The 14,240-nt window shown below is 42.1% G+C and overlaps 1 protein-coding gene across 4 annotated transcripts in view; it reads left to right on the top strand.

Moving 5' to 3' along the window:
• The window catches only part of LRRC8D (leucine rich repeat containing 8 VRAC subunit D), a 122,728-nt gene extending 108,795 nt beyond the window's left edge, over nucleotides 1–13,933 (top strand). For all 4 annotated transcript variants that reach the window (XM_019414099.2, XM_053892766.1, XM_019414101.2 and 1 more), the window contains one exon: nucleotides 10,993–13,933. In XM_019414099.2, the coding sequence (XP_019269644.2) occupies nucleotides 10,995–13,571 (2,577 nt within the window). In that variant the 5' untranslated portion in view covers nucleotides 10,993–10,994 and the 3' untranslated portion in view covers nucleotides 13,572–13,933. The remainder of the gene's footprint in view (nucleotides 1–10,992) is intronic.
• The last annotated feature ends 307 nt before the right edge of the window (nucleotides 13,934–14,240 follow it).

Below are 14,240 nucleotides of genomic sequence, written 5' to 3'. Positions count from 1 at the left end.
GCCCCATGTGAAATTTGATTTTAGTAAGTTTTATATGGCAAGTGGTTTGTAAAATCAAGGGATGGGGTCCCTAAACATTTTTTTTCTTTCAATTATTTTTGGGGTATCTAGACCAAAGTCGTGTTAGGAGAAAACTCTTTTTTTAATTCTTTTCTTAAAAATTTCTCTCTCCCAGGACGCCTGGGTGGCTTAGTCAGTTAAGCATCCGACTTCAGCTCAGGTCAGGATCTCAAGGTCCGTGAGTTCGAGAGCCCGTGTTGGGCTCTGTGCTGACAGATCAGAGCCTGGAGCCTGCTTAGGATTCTGTGTCCTGCCCCCCTCTCTTTCTGCCCCTCCCCCACTTGTGCTCTGTCTCACTCTGCCTCTCAACAATAAATAAATGTTTTAAAAAAATGTTTTTTTTTTAATTTCTTTCTCTCTGTCTCTCTCTGTCTCTCTTTTTTGAGAGCGTGCACAAGCCGGGAAGGGACAGAAGGAGAGAGAATCTTAAACAGGCTCCATGCTCAGCCCAACATGGGGCTTGATCCTCAGCCAAAACCAAGAGTCAGGCGCACTCAACCCACTAAGCCATCCAGGTGCCCCTAAAGATTTTATTTTTAAGTAATTGCTACACCCAACATGGGGCTCGAATTCACAACCCCCAAAATCAAGGATCCCATGCTCTACCAACTGAACCAACCAGGCACCCCAAAAGAAAACTATTTTTAAAAGAACATTTCTTATCGTAATCTTTTAAGAGGAAGTAACACTAAGTAAGTTGTATTTGTATATGGAATTACATCAGCTATAGAGTGTCTTGCATAATTATAATACCAAACCCTTAATATTTGTTAATACCATGTAACATCTGCAGTTAATACTTACATAATACCAGGGATACAGAGCTCTGAAAAAACTAAAACATTCTTTCTCTCTTGTTATGCATCTGAACCATTTATTTTCTTTAATAATATGAATTTTTGATGTCTGAATTGGGTGTGGCATGCGTGTGCATGCGTGTATACATACACTGCTGTGTCTACATGCACACTGGATATTGAGGAAGGGTTACTTGTAGTGATGATAGTTTATTACCTCTTTATGAACTTTAATTTGTTGTGCTTTGAGTTATTTCACTGAAGGATTTGAGAATTTGATCCTCAACAGTCTGAGTGTTCTCCCATTTGCCCAGTTTGGCCAAGAAAACTGACTGGGTTTTCATAGAACACAGTAGAAAGAAAATGAAAATTAGTATCTGATTGGACAGGAAACTCCTTCCTCTGTGAAAAATATATATATTAGGTTAATTAATTAAGCTCTTATGCTTCTTCCTACTCTACACTCTACATTAAATAACATTTGAGAACCGTTTGTATTCCTGTTAATAGGGGTGTTGAAGGTCTCCTCCTGGTGCAAATGGAATTAATTTTTAAAGTTTTAAATTAGATGACCTTTTTTTTTCTGTTTTGATGCTGGGATTTTGCTGTATGTTAATAATAATCCCATTAATGTAAGTTTTCCAATAGACCCTAAGTTACCCATGTTTATACTGGTAATAAACATGAACAAAAAGCAACATTTGAATCCTGCTGTCTTTGGCATCAAAGTTACGCTCTTTCTAGTATAATTTGCCACTGCCTAATACAAGTAATTTCCATTGTAGGGCACCTGACTGGCACGCTCGGTGAAGCATGTGACTCTTGATCTCAGGGCTGTAAGTTTGAGCCCCACATTGGGTGTAGGGATTACTTAGAAATAAAATCTTAAGAAAAAATAAGTAATTTTAATTGAAATGTTTTTGAAAGAAATGAAGTTGAGTACAAAGTTATATTGTCATTTATTTCAGGATTATTTCTTTGTACATAGTGCTATATGCTTATTCAAAATTCAAGAAATTTACCTGATCATCTTCAGTTAAAGACTAATTAAAATGGACTTGCTTTTCCCCTATGTGATCCTTTTTCCACACTCAGATTCAGCAGACATCTTTAGGGCTTCCTTTGTGTCAGACCCTAAAAACTGAGTTGTTTCCAATACATGCCCCTAAGAGATAGGTATTGTTGCCAAGATTTAATAGATGAGGTGTGGATGCTCAGTGAGGATAAGAAAAGTCCTAAAGATTTTTCTCCAGAACCAGTTCAATGTAATCAAATGCAATAGCAATCATTTTAGAACATATTTGAACCTAGAATGCAGCCTAGCTTGAATACCTACAATTAGGCTACAACCCTATCTAGTTTCACTATCCTGTTTCTGTTGAAAGGCAGTTGAGGGAGTAAAATAAACAAAGATTGAGGTCTGGCTTCTCAGTTTTAACAGCTCTACTGAGATATAATTCATATACCATACCATTCACCCAGTTAAGTATACAGTTCAGTGTTAGTATATTCACAGGGTTGTCCAATCTCATAGCTTCTAATTTTTGAGCCTGGCTATTGGTCATTGGTTTATTCCATTATTATTGGTCATACTTTCATGTAAGAAAATAGAATCGTGTATCGGAAAAGAATTTAGACTGAATCTTTTCTGATTCGTCTTTGTTCAGCCAAAGTCCATTAACTTCCCTCTTTAACTTCTAGTACAAGAGCTTTCTCAATTTCCATGAGAAATGTTTGCTTACAGGAATGTTAAGCTGATTTTCACATGTACCATAAACAGAGAAGCCTTGGAATGTGAAATCCTCATCCACGTAATGTAATTCTTTAAGTCCTTTACAAGACATATTATAAAGGAGAGCCCAAAGAATGTACTTACTTACTAAATGTGCCTTCCTTGGGTTAAAAAAATATCTGCTGATAACCATGTATACCCATTCTTTATTTTAAAATTTATTGGGGCGTCTGGGTGGCTCAGTCGGTTGAACGTCCGACTTCAGTTCAGGTCATGATCTCACAGTCTGTGAGTTCAAGCCCCGCATCAGGCTCTGTGCTGATGGCTCAGAGCCTGGAGCCTGCTTCCGATTCTGTGTCTCCCTCTCTCTCTGCCCCTTCCCTGCTCATGCTCCGTCTCTCTCTGTCTCAAAAATAAATAAAAACATTACGAAAAAAAAAATTTTTTTAATAAAATAAAATTTATTTATTTATTTTGAGAGATAGAGAGTGCACACGAGGTGAGGAGGGGCAGAGAGGATAAGAGAGAATCCCAGGTGGGCTCTGTCAGCACAGAGCGCAATGCAGGGCTCAATCTCGTGAACCTTGAGATCATGACCTGAGCCAAAATCAAGAGTCAGATGCTTAAGTGACTGAGCCACCCAGACACCCCTGTGTATATCCATTTTGAGTCTTGATTCACTAAAGAGATCAAAGATACAGAAGTTACGTACCGATCTTCTCTCTCATTGACTTGACTTTCACATGAGAAAGTCCTTGAAGATCATCATGTACTTAATACGCTATATTATAGGAGTATGTATTTCATATACTTTGTGTGCACTCGTGTATATGAAAAGCAACTTCTGTTTTCAAAGTGCTAACTGTGTTCTGGGGCAGTTAATGGTTGAAACACTCCCTGGGAGGTAGGAAGTTTTTACTAAGTTTTTGATGGGTAAAATAGGATAACAGATGCATTTATTGAAGCCCAGTGCTTGAGATAAGAGCTATCAAGAGGCTGACATTGCAGGAAAGTACTGGTTTCCTGCCCTATGGTCCAGGCACTTCCTTAAGACTGCATTTAAACCATCCATGCCTTGGTTTGTTTCTATCTCGTGACTTACCCGTAAAATGTGATATCTGTACAGGAGCATACTAGACTAATAATGGGATAACATTAGAATTATTTGTAGTTACTTTGTAGTTTCTGTAACAGATAATTCCCAATATCTCCACACCTTTGCACTGTTTCTTCTGTCAAAATTATATTTCCTCCCCTCCCCACCACCGCATGATGGTCCCCCTCCTTCTGATCTCAAGTTGGAAACCACCTCTCTGTGGAGCCCTCCCAGTTATCCCAGTTATCAGATGTAGACATGGGTTTGTCCTGTGCTGTTCCTCCTGTATTTTGTATTAACCCGGTCAGAGCAGTTTTCTTACAGTGTTGTAATAGCACACTTAATGCTTCTCATCCCCATTTGACTGGGAACTCCTTGGGGGCACAGACTGGGTTACGTTATCTCTGTATTCCCCTTGGCTGTGCCTGGCTCATGGTTTTCTTGAATTCTGAGTGAATGTCATGAAAGGTTACCTTAAGGAAGGTTATGATTACATAATTTCATTCCTCTGTCTCCTCAAAGCCAAAGACAGTGGTTGGCTCCCTCCTTCAGCAGCCAGCCGTTAGCCAACAGCACAGCCATTGGAGGACTGGGTGATGGAGAATGAGATTTGGAGATGAAAGATTCTGTTAGCTCTGTCACTTAATCAGCCCAGGGAGGTCATTTAAGCTTTTTGTGCCTCAGGTTTCTACATACTGTTGGGCAATAGCAGTGCCTAATTCACTGGGAGTTACTGTGAAAATCAACCAAGGAACTTTATAGAGAAGTAGTTTGCAAACTGCAAACACACAAAGTAAGGAAGAGAGGCAGGATAGTCTGCTAGAAGGAACATGCGGTTTGGCCCTAGATGAGATTTTTCAATCCAGACTCCACCGCTAATTATTTGACTTCCACAGCGTCACTCCTGCAAGCCTATTCCTCTGTCTGTCAGGGGAAAATAACAACACTTGAGCAGATGAGAGTAACGTTGTGAAGGTTAGATGGAATTCAGGCAGTGTTCCACTCGTGTTCCATCTGTGCACGTTCGACTGTTCCCAACCCCAGCTTTCGCACATTTCGCGCATTTTGCGCACCCTCTTTTCCGTAGCAGATTTGGTCTTTTGTACTCCAGGGAGAGGAGTACTTCTCCCAGGCCAGGCAGGATAGTCAGTGAGAGGAGGCTACCAGAAGGTTACGGGCTTCCCTGGCCTGTGACGCCAGCCAGCGGGTGTGTGCCTTGGGGTGGGAATAAGGCGAAGCCTCCATCCGCTGTCACTGCACATCCGTGGGGCGGGGGTTTGTGCTGCAGCTTCTTTTCCTATTTCTTCTTGAAACTTTTTATTGACGTTAAAACATGTATACCTGAAAAGGCTTATGGCCTAAGTGTACGCATCGCATTTTATAAACTGGCCAGACCCATGTAACCAGACCATTCATTCGCATCGATGCCTGATACTTCACTTTGTGACTACCAACCACATTTCACCTTTTCATTCTACCGGTGGTGGACATTTAGCTGGTGTCCACTTTAGGGCTATTGCAGAGAGTGCCGCTGGGAATGGCCTTGTACATGCCTTATGATGAAGATCTGTGTTTCTCATAGGTATGTAATTCACAGTGGAATTGCTGGGTCGTAGAATATGCATATGTCCCATTTTTGTAGATACTCACTCAAAAGTTTCCCGGTGTGGTTATGCCCATTTAACACCCCTGACAGCAGTGTTGAAGGGTTCTGAGTGTTCCACATCCTCACCAGCATTTGGTATTATCTGTCAGTTTAATTTTAGAAATTCTGGTGGATTTTATGATACTAGGTAGCATTTTGGAAGTAGAACTGTTCCTTCATCCTCCAGAACTTAAAACTCTGAACTTTCATACATTCATTTTCAGGAATGCATCCTGCACAAAAGCAGGGAATTATACCAGATACATAGCCCCCAGTACAGTGTTTGGTGTGTGGAAGGAAGATGGCAACATGACAGCTGCCATTATTACTCTCATCCTCATCATTGTCATCACCAAATGCCTTCTCTGTTCTTTAGAGGGGAGAGAACAGGTCACGGTGGATCAAAGGTGAATAATAAGGCACAGTCTGTACCCATAAGGAGCTCAACATCTGGATGAAGAGACAAACATTAGAAACATTATTATTAGACCATGTGACAGGAGTTTGGGGAAAGTTTGAGTTGGAACTTGAAGAATAGGAGTTCAACAGACAGGAAAAAGGGAGGTGGGCTGGAGGAAATGGCAGAGCCCCAGAACCCTTGGTGGGCAGTGGCAGAGAAGACAGCATGCTGGAGGAGGAGAGCCCACCCTTGCATGCCCGATCTCAGTTGTTCCGATGTCATCACCCTGGGGTGATGTGGGGGCTGAGCTAGTGACCATTCGGGGTCATTGTGAAGTTATAGTACTCTAATGCTCTGTCTTCTTTTAGCTTTTTCTTCCTCCTCTGAGAAAGTGATCAACTTCCTCTTCTGTCTCGGGACTCCTGTCCTGAGTCTGAGCCCCAGGTGCTTTAAAACCACGGATGAAGCTTTAACAGCTACAGAATATCACTGGTTACAAGAATGCCATAGTTTCTTTACTTTGTGTTTTTAGCTATTTATTTTTATGTGGAAGCCTGACTTGTAGTTTTTATTCTTGTAGGCCTAAGTTGCAATGTGGCAGTTAAGTTTAATAAAATGCTCTTCTGCCAATACCATGTGTAGATAGTTAATAAATGTCCTTGAGGAATTTTGAGGAGGAGGAGGAGGATGCTGAAGATGACCATCAAGAGCCATACAGTCTTTCCTTGATTAAGCACCTACTAGGTGGCAGGAATTGGCTGTATGGGAATAAGGAGGCTGGACATGGTCCCTGGCCCCGTTGAATTTTAAATCTAGTATGAGATCAAACAAGTAATCAGTCAGCCCACCACAGTGTGATAAGGGCTATTATGGGTAGAGGTACAGAGTCCTGTGCGACACATCAGAGAAGACTAGAGGTCAGGGAGGGCTTCCTAGAAAAGGTGACAGAAACCTGATAGCCTCATGAAGGGAAGTGGGAAGGAAGTAGAGGAAATAATGCGTGGGAGGTCCTACATACAGGGAAGAACGGCTGTTTGGAGAAACTGGAAGACGTTACCAACCTAGGGCATAGAGAATGTTGGGAGAAGAGGAGTTTTAACTGAAGGGCGAGCTGCAGGTGGGAGGTGGATTGAAGGAAGTCAAGAATGTGGCACACGGGGGCGCCTGGGTGGCTCACTCAGCCCAGATCATGATCCTGGGGTCGTAGGATTATGCCATGTCAGACTCTACTCTGCACATGGGTCCTGCTTTGGATTCCCTGTCTCCCTCTCCCTTTGGCCCTGTCCCCTGCTTGCTCACGCTCTCTCTCTCTCTCTCTCTCTCTCGCTCTCTCTCAAATTAAAAAAAAAATAATGGAGGCAGATAGAAAAAGACAGACATCATATGATTTCATTTATATGTGGAAACTAAAAAACAAAATGAAAAACAGAAAAATAGACTCAGAAATGCAAGAACAAATAGATGATTGCCAGAGGGGAGTGGCTGAGCAGGGATGACTGAAATAGGTGAAGGAGATTAGGGAGTATAACTTCAACTTATAAAATAAGTCACAGGGATGAAAAATACAATGTAGGATATATAGTCAATAATATTGTAATAGCTGGGGCACCTGGGTGGGTCGGTTAAGTGTCCAACTCTTGATTTGGGCTCAGGTCATGATCTCACGTTTCATGGGATCGAGCCCCACATTGGGCTCCGTGCTGATGGCACAGTCTGTTTGGGATGCTCTTCCTCTCCATCTCTCTCCGCCCCTCCCCTGCTCACGCTCTCTCTCTCTCTCTCAAAATAAATAAACATTAAAAAAAAACCCCACTGGGGCGCCTGGGTGGCGCAGTCGGTTAGGCGTCCGACTTCGGCCAGGTCACGATCTCACGGTCCGTGAGTTCGAGCCCCGCGTCAGGCTCTGAGCCCCGCGTCAGGCGCTGGGCTGATGGCTCGGAGCCTGGAGCCTGTTTCCGATTCTGTGTCTCCCTCTCTCTCTCTGCCCCTCCCCCGTTCATGCTCTGTCTCTCTCTGTCCCAAAAATAAATAAAAAACGTTGGAAAAAAAAATTTAAAAAAAAAAGAAAAAAAAAAAACCCACAATAATATTGTAATAGCATTGTCTGGTGACAGATGGTAACTACACTTAACCATGGTGAACATTCCGTAATGTATGTAATTGTTGACTCCCTATCTTATACGCCTGAAACTAATAGAGCATTTAGTGTCAACTCTACTTCTGTAACAATAATTAAATAATAAGTAGATAAAAGACTGGAGGCAGAGAAGTAACCAGTATTCTCAGCAGGGTGACTTTCAAAATTCCCTTCTCCCCTCCGTCCTCCAACCCAAACATCCTGACTCTTTTAGAGCCCAATACAGCTATTTGAAGAGTAAAGAAAAATCTTACTAGAAAGAAGTGTTTTGTGCAAAAAATATATATATATTTTTTTCTATCAGTTATACTGATGGCCCTTTAAGACCATCGTCCCTGGGTGTGACCATATGATGTTCTTTGCCAGGAAGAAACTTTGTGAGCTGTGTTCTGCAGTCTCTGTATGTGAAGTAAGAGCCGCTCCATAGCCTGTGGCTCGGTGCTGTGATTTGTGCATCCTCTACAGGGACCAGAGAGCTCAATGTGACACGTGGGTGAACAGTTTCTCATTTAGTGTGGCCCACTGTGCATTGCAATAATCTTGCTTTTTGCTTAAATTCCCAGCCACTCACAAAACTGTAGACACACACAAGATACAAGAGCTCAGAATAAAAGGATTCCAGTGGGGATGTTGTCTCCCACTTCCTTGATCATTTTTTTAATAAAGACTGGGTGCCAGTCATTTCATACTTAAGCCCTTGAAATCTAGAAATGTGATTTCTACCAATTTTCACAAAATAAAAGTAAATAGTCTGGCTGTATTTGGGGTTCTTGGGCTTATGTTTACCTGATTAAATAAAAGACATTTCACTTTAAAAAAGCAAAACAAAACTGCAGGGGTGTCTGGGTGGCTCAGTCAGTTGAGCATCCGACTGTCAATTACTGTTCAGGTTGTGGTCCCAGGGTCGTGGAATCGAGCTCCGAATCAGGTTCTGCACTGAGCTTGGAGCCTTATTAAGAGATATTTTCTCTCTCTCTCTCTCCGCCCCCCCCCCCCCCCCGCCCTATTCTTGCTTGTGTGCACGTACTTTTAAACAAACAAGGGGCACCTCAGTGGTTCAGTGGGCCCATTCCCACTACTTGCATCTGACTTAAGCATCTGACTTCGGCTCAGGTCACGATCTTGCAGTTCATGGGATCAAGCCCCACATCAGGCTTTGTGCTGACAGCTCAGAGCCTGGAACCTGCTTCCAATTCGGTGTCTCCCTCACTCTCTGCTCCTGTCCCACTCATGCTCTGTCTCTCAAAAATAAATGTTAAAAAATAATTTAAAAACAAACCAAAAAACCACAACAACTCCAAATATGAGAATTGCTGTTACAATTGAATAGATATTCATTGTATTTTATTGAGAAAAATTACGTGACTCCTCTGTACAGTACCAGATATGTGGAGAGAAAAAATAAGGTATGGCCCATCCCAACTCTCAGAGATTTACTCTACAACAGAGAGAACAAGCAGAATCAAAGTACTGATATCATCCAAGGGAGACACCAGTAACCTGTCATGTAACAGTATTTCCTGCCACAGTCAGAGTCAGCCTCAGAATCCTTTTCAACACAGCATACCAGGCAACTTTTGTAAGATAAAAATGTTTCTTCCTTTATTTAAAAAAATAATGTATAATGTATTCCCAGAACTTTAGGTATTCACCTGGCCTTTTATCTTTTTGTTTTTTACTAACTTCTCAAAGAAATAAGTCATTTTATATATGAACGTTGGAACCTGAGAGCATCTCGAGAAAGTAGAATATAGTAAAGTTCCTTTTCAAGAAGTTTCAACTTCCAGCGGTGCCTGGGTGGCTCAGTCGATTAAGCATCTGACTCTTGATTTCAGCTCAGGTCATCAGCTCAGGGTCATGAAATCAAGCTCCAAGTTGAGCTCTGAAATGAGCGTGGAGCCTGCTTTTAAGATTCTCTCTCTCCCTCTGTCTTTGCCCCTCCCTCCCTCTCTCTAAAATAATAAGAAATAAAATAAAGAAATTGAAACTTCAAATTCAAGAAGATAAACACCTGTTTCACATATATGATTACAGAAACCCATTCCCACTACTTGCCCTATAAACATTGTGTTTTTCTTGGTTACTTCCAGGATGATTGTCCTTGGTACTTTGACTCTTTGTATAGTTTCAAGACTGTAAAGCTGCCAGCTGTCAGTGAATGGTGACCACATTTTCAGGTGTCCTGGTGCTGGAATTCCCTTCATTGCTTCTGGGCTCACCCACATTGGTAGAGATCAAAGGTCTTACTGGGCCTGACCTATTTGGTGTCATGTCACTGATCATTCCACCTGTGTCTTTGACCCTCTTCTCCTTCCACATGCTTTCCACAGGTGCTGTATCCAAGGCCATAGTTTCAGTTTACATATATTGATAAATCCCAAGTATGTATAGTAAGATTTCTCTTAAACTCTGGACCCTTAATTTCAACTGTCTGTGGCACATTTCCACCAGAGTGATAAGAGCTTTATAGTCCTTACTTAATCTGAGCTTTCCGAATAACCCTTAGAAGTAAACATCCCCAGGCTTGGAGAAGCACACCATTCACCATTCATAAACAGTAAGCCTGAGTCTGGTACACAGGCTATCTAGAAGTTAATAGTGTACACGGACCATTCCATTTTGGCTTGAACAAAATAGAAGTCATCTCACTCCTCTCCCTAAAACTCCAGTCTTAACCTTAAATCAATCCAGTCCACAGCAAATACCATCTTGTTCTCATATCCTTCTTCATGGTCCAGGAAGTTACAAGACTTTTTCAGTTCTGTCCCTAAAATAGTTCTCAAACTGCCCCCGCTCCTGCCTCCGTTTCTACTCTAACCCTTGTAGACCTTCAGCAAAGTGTTGTAATTTCTTACCTAGTAGGCATTCTTATTATTCCTCTCCCATTTTTTTCTCTTCTCTTGGGCTGGGAGAGAAAAGCTACAACAGACCGCGATTTTTCTCATATATGTTCGTTCCTTTTAGTTTATTTACTACTATACCTATCTTGGATTAAAAGCTAGGATGTGGATGAGAAAACTTTACTTTGGTGCAAGTAAAGTGTTGAGTTTTATCTTGTTTTGTATTCTACTTAATGTTTTCACTTGTATCTTTGTAATAAAGTCTTTCGTTTCCTTGTTTTCTAGGAATGTTTACCCTTGCGGAAGTTGCTTCACTTAATGACATTCAACCAACTTACCGAATCCTGAAACCATGGTGGGATGTGTTTATGGATTACCTGGCTGTCGTTATGTTGATGGTAGCCATCTTTGCGGGAACCATGCAACTTACCAAAGATCAGGTGGTCTGCTTGCCGGTATTGCCATCTCCTGTAAATTCAAAGGCACACACCCCACCGGGAAATGCCGACGTTACCACCAATATCCCCAAGATGGAAGCAGCCACTGACCAAGACCAAGATGGGCGGACAACAAGTGACATTTCCTTTGGCACATCTGCTGTGACACCTGACATACCTCTCAGAGCCACATACCCTCACACAGATTCGACAGTTTCAAATCAGGAGACAAAGAAAGAGAAGGAGGATCCAACAGGCCGAAAAACAAACTTGGATTTTCAGCAATACGTATTTATTAATCAGATGTGTTACCATCTGGCCCTTCCGTGGTATTCTAAGTACTTTCCATACCTTGCTCTTATACATACTATTATTCTCATGGTCAGTAGCAACTTTTGGTTCAAATATCCAAAAACATGCTCAAAGGTAGAACATTTTGTTTCAATATTAGGAAAGTGCTTTGAGTCTCCGTGGACTACTAAAGCGTTGTCTGAGACAGCGTGCGAAGACTCGGAGGAAAACAAGCAGAGAATAACAGGTGCCCAGACTCTACCAAAGCATGTGTCTACCAGCAGTGATGAAGGGAGCCCCAGTGCCAGTACCCCGATGATCAACAAAACAGGCTTCAAATTTTCAGCCGAGAAGCCTGTGATCGAAGTCCCCAGCATGACCATCCTTGATAAAAAAGATGGGGAGCAGGCCAAAGCCCTGTTTGAGAAAGTAAGGAAGTTCCGTGCTCACGTGGAAGACAGTGACTTGATCTATAAGCTCTACGTGGTCCAAACATTTATCAAAACAGCCAAATTCATTTTTATCCTCTGCTATACCGCAAACTTTGTCAACGCAATCAGCTTTGAACACGTCTGCAAGCCCAAAGTGGAGCACCTGACTGGTTACGAGGTATTTGAGTGCACCCACAATATGGCTTACATGCTGAAAAAGCTTCTCATCAGTTACATATCCATTATTTGTGTTTATGGTTTTATCTGCCTCTACACTCTCTTCTGGTTATTCAGGATACCTTTAAAGGAATATTCTTTTGAAAAAGTCAGAGAAGAGAGCAGCTTCAGTGACATTCCAGATGTCAAGAATGATTTTGCGTTCCTTCTACACATGGTAGACCAATATGACCAGCTGTATTCGAAGCGCTTTGGTGTGTTCTTGTCGGAAGTCAGTGAAAATAAACTTAGGGAAATCAGTTTGAACCATGAGTGGACGTTTGAAAAACTCAGGCAGCACGTGTCCCGCAACGCCCAGGACAAGCAGGAGCTGCATCTGTTTATGCTGTCAGGCGTGCCTGATGCTGTCTTTGACCTCACAGACCTGGATGTGCTCAAACTTGAACTGATTCCGGAAGCTAAAATTCCCGCTAAGATTTCTCAGATGACTAACCTCCAAGAGCTTCACCTCTGCCACTGCCCTGCAAAAGTGGAACAGACTGCTTTTAGCTTTCTCCGAGATCACTTGAGATGCCTTCACGTGAAGTTCACCGATGTGGCAGAAATTCCTGCCTGGGTATATTTGCTCAAAAACCTTCGAGAGTTGTACTTGATAGGCAATTTGAACTCTGAAAACAATAAGATGATCGGACTCGAATCTCTCCGAGAGTTGCGGCACCTTAAGATTCTCCACGTGAAGAGTAACTTGACCAAAGTTCCCTCCAACATTACAGATGTGGCTCCGCATCTTACAAAGTTAGTCATTCACAATGACGGCACTAAACTCTTGGTACTGAACAGCCTTAAGAAAATGATGAATGTCGCCGAGCTCGAACTTCAGAACTGTGAGCTGGAGAGAATTCCCCATGCTATTTTCAGCCTCTCAAATTTGCAGGAACTGGATTTAAAATCGAATAACATACGCACAATTGAGGAGATCATCAGTTTCCAGCATTTAAAACGACTGACATGTTTAAAATTATGGCATAATAAGATTGCCACCATTCCTCCCTCCATCACCCACGTCAAAAACTTGGAGTCACTTTATTTCTCTAACAACAAGCTCGAATCCTTACCGGTGGCAGTGTTCAGTTTACAGAAACTCAGATGCTTAGACGTGAGCTACAACAACATTTCGGCGATTCCCATAGAAATAGGATTGCTTCAGAACCTGCAGCATTTGCATATCACCGGGAACAAAGTGGACATTCTGCCAAAACAGTTGTTCAAATGCGTGAAGTTGAGGACTTTGAATCTGGGGCAAAACTGCATCACCTTCCTCCCCGAGAAGATTGGTCAGCTCTCCCAGCTCACTCAGCTGGAGCTGAAGGGCAACTGCTTGGACCGCCTGCCAGCCCAGCTGGGCCAGTGTCGCCTGCTCAAGAAAAGCGGGCTTGTTGTGGAAGACCATCTTTTTGACACCCTGCCACTCGAAGTCAAAGAAGCATTGAATCAAGACATAAATATTCCCTTCGCGAATGGGATCTGAACTGAGGTGATACGTGCACATCCGTGTGCAGGAACCACTTCCTAGATTGCAAACACTCACGTACAAGTTATTGCAAGATAATGCATTTTAGGAGTAGATACATCTTTAAAAATACAGAGAGGACGCATAGAAGGCTGATAGAAGACATAACTGAATGTTCCATGTTTGTAGTGTTTTCAGGCATTCCTTTCCAGATCTTTTCTCTTTTCTTTTTTTCTTTTGGGGAAAGGGAAGGAACGATTATAATCACTAATCTTGGTTTCTTTTTAAATTGTTTGTAACTTGGATGCTGCCGCTACTGAATGTTTACAAATTGCTTGCCTGCTAAAGTAAATGATTAAATTGGCATTTTTCTTACTCTACCACCTTTTGGGAGGTGTCTTGATTTACTTTGCTTGACCAATGCAATATTGCTTTAACTCAGACCACTTAAAGACACATCGGGTCCCAACTTGTAAATGTAGATTTGCTGAAATACTGATTTCCTTCCTGTTTTAATTTAAAGTGCCTCAGATAAGCACTTCTTATAATACTGGGCTAGGGCTACTGCTTCTGAGAATCCCATTTTATAGATTTTATACTCTTGGAGGCCTGGAACACGATAAAGGTGTGTAGACTTTCAGTTTGTGGGGCGGGGGGGGGGGGGCATTATTTAAAAAAAATAACAAG

The sequence above is a fragment of the Panthera pardus genome, unplaced genomic scaffold (assembly GCF_024362965.1).
Source record: "Panthera pardus isolate Hobbes unplaced genomic scaffold, ASM2436296v1 HiC_scaffold_11, whole genome shotgun sequence".
Taxonomy (NCBI): domain Eukaryota; kingdom Metazoa; phylum Chordata; class Mammalia; order Carnivora; family Felidae; genus Panthera; species Panthera pardus.
The sequence above is the reverse complement of the archived record's forward strand: the minus strand, read 5'-3'. Positions and strand labels throughout refer to the sequence as shown.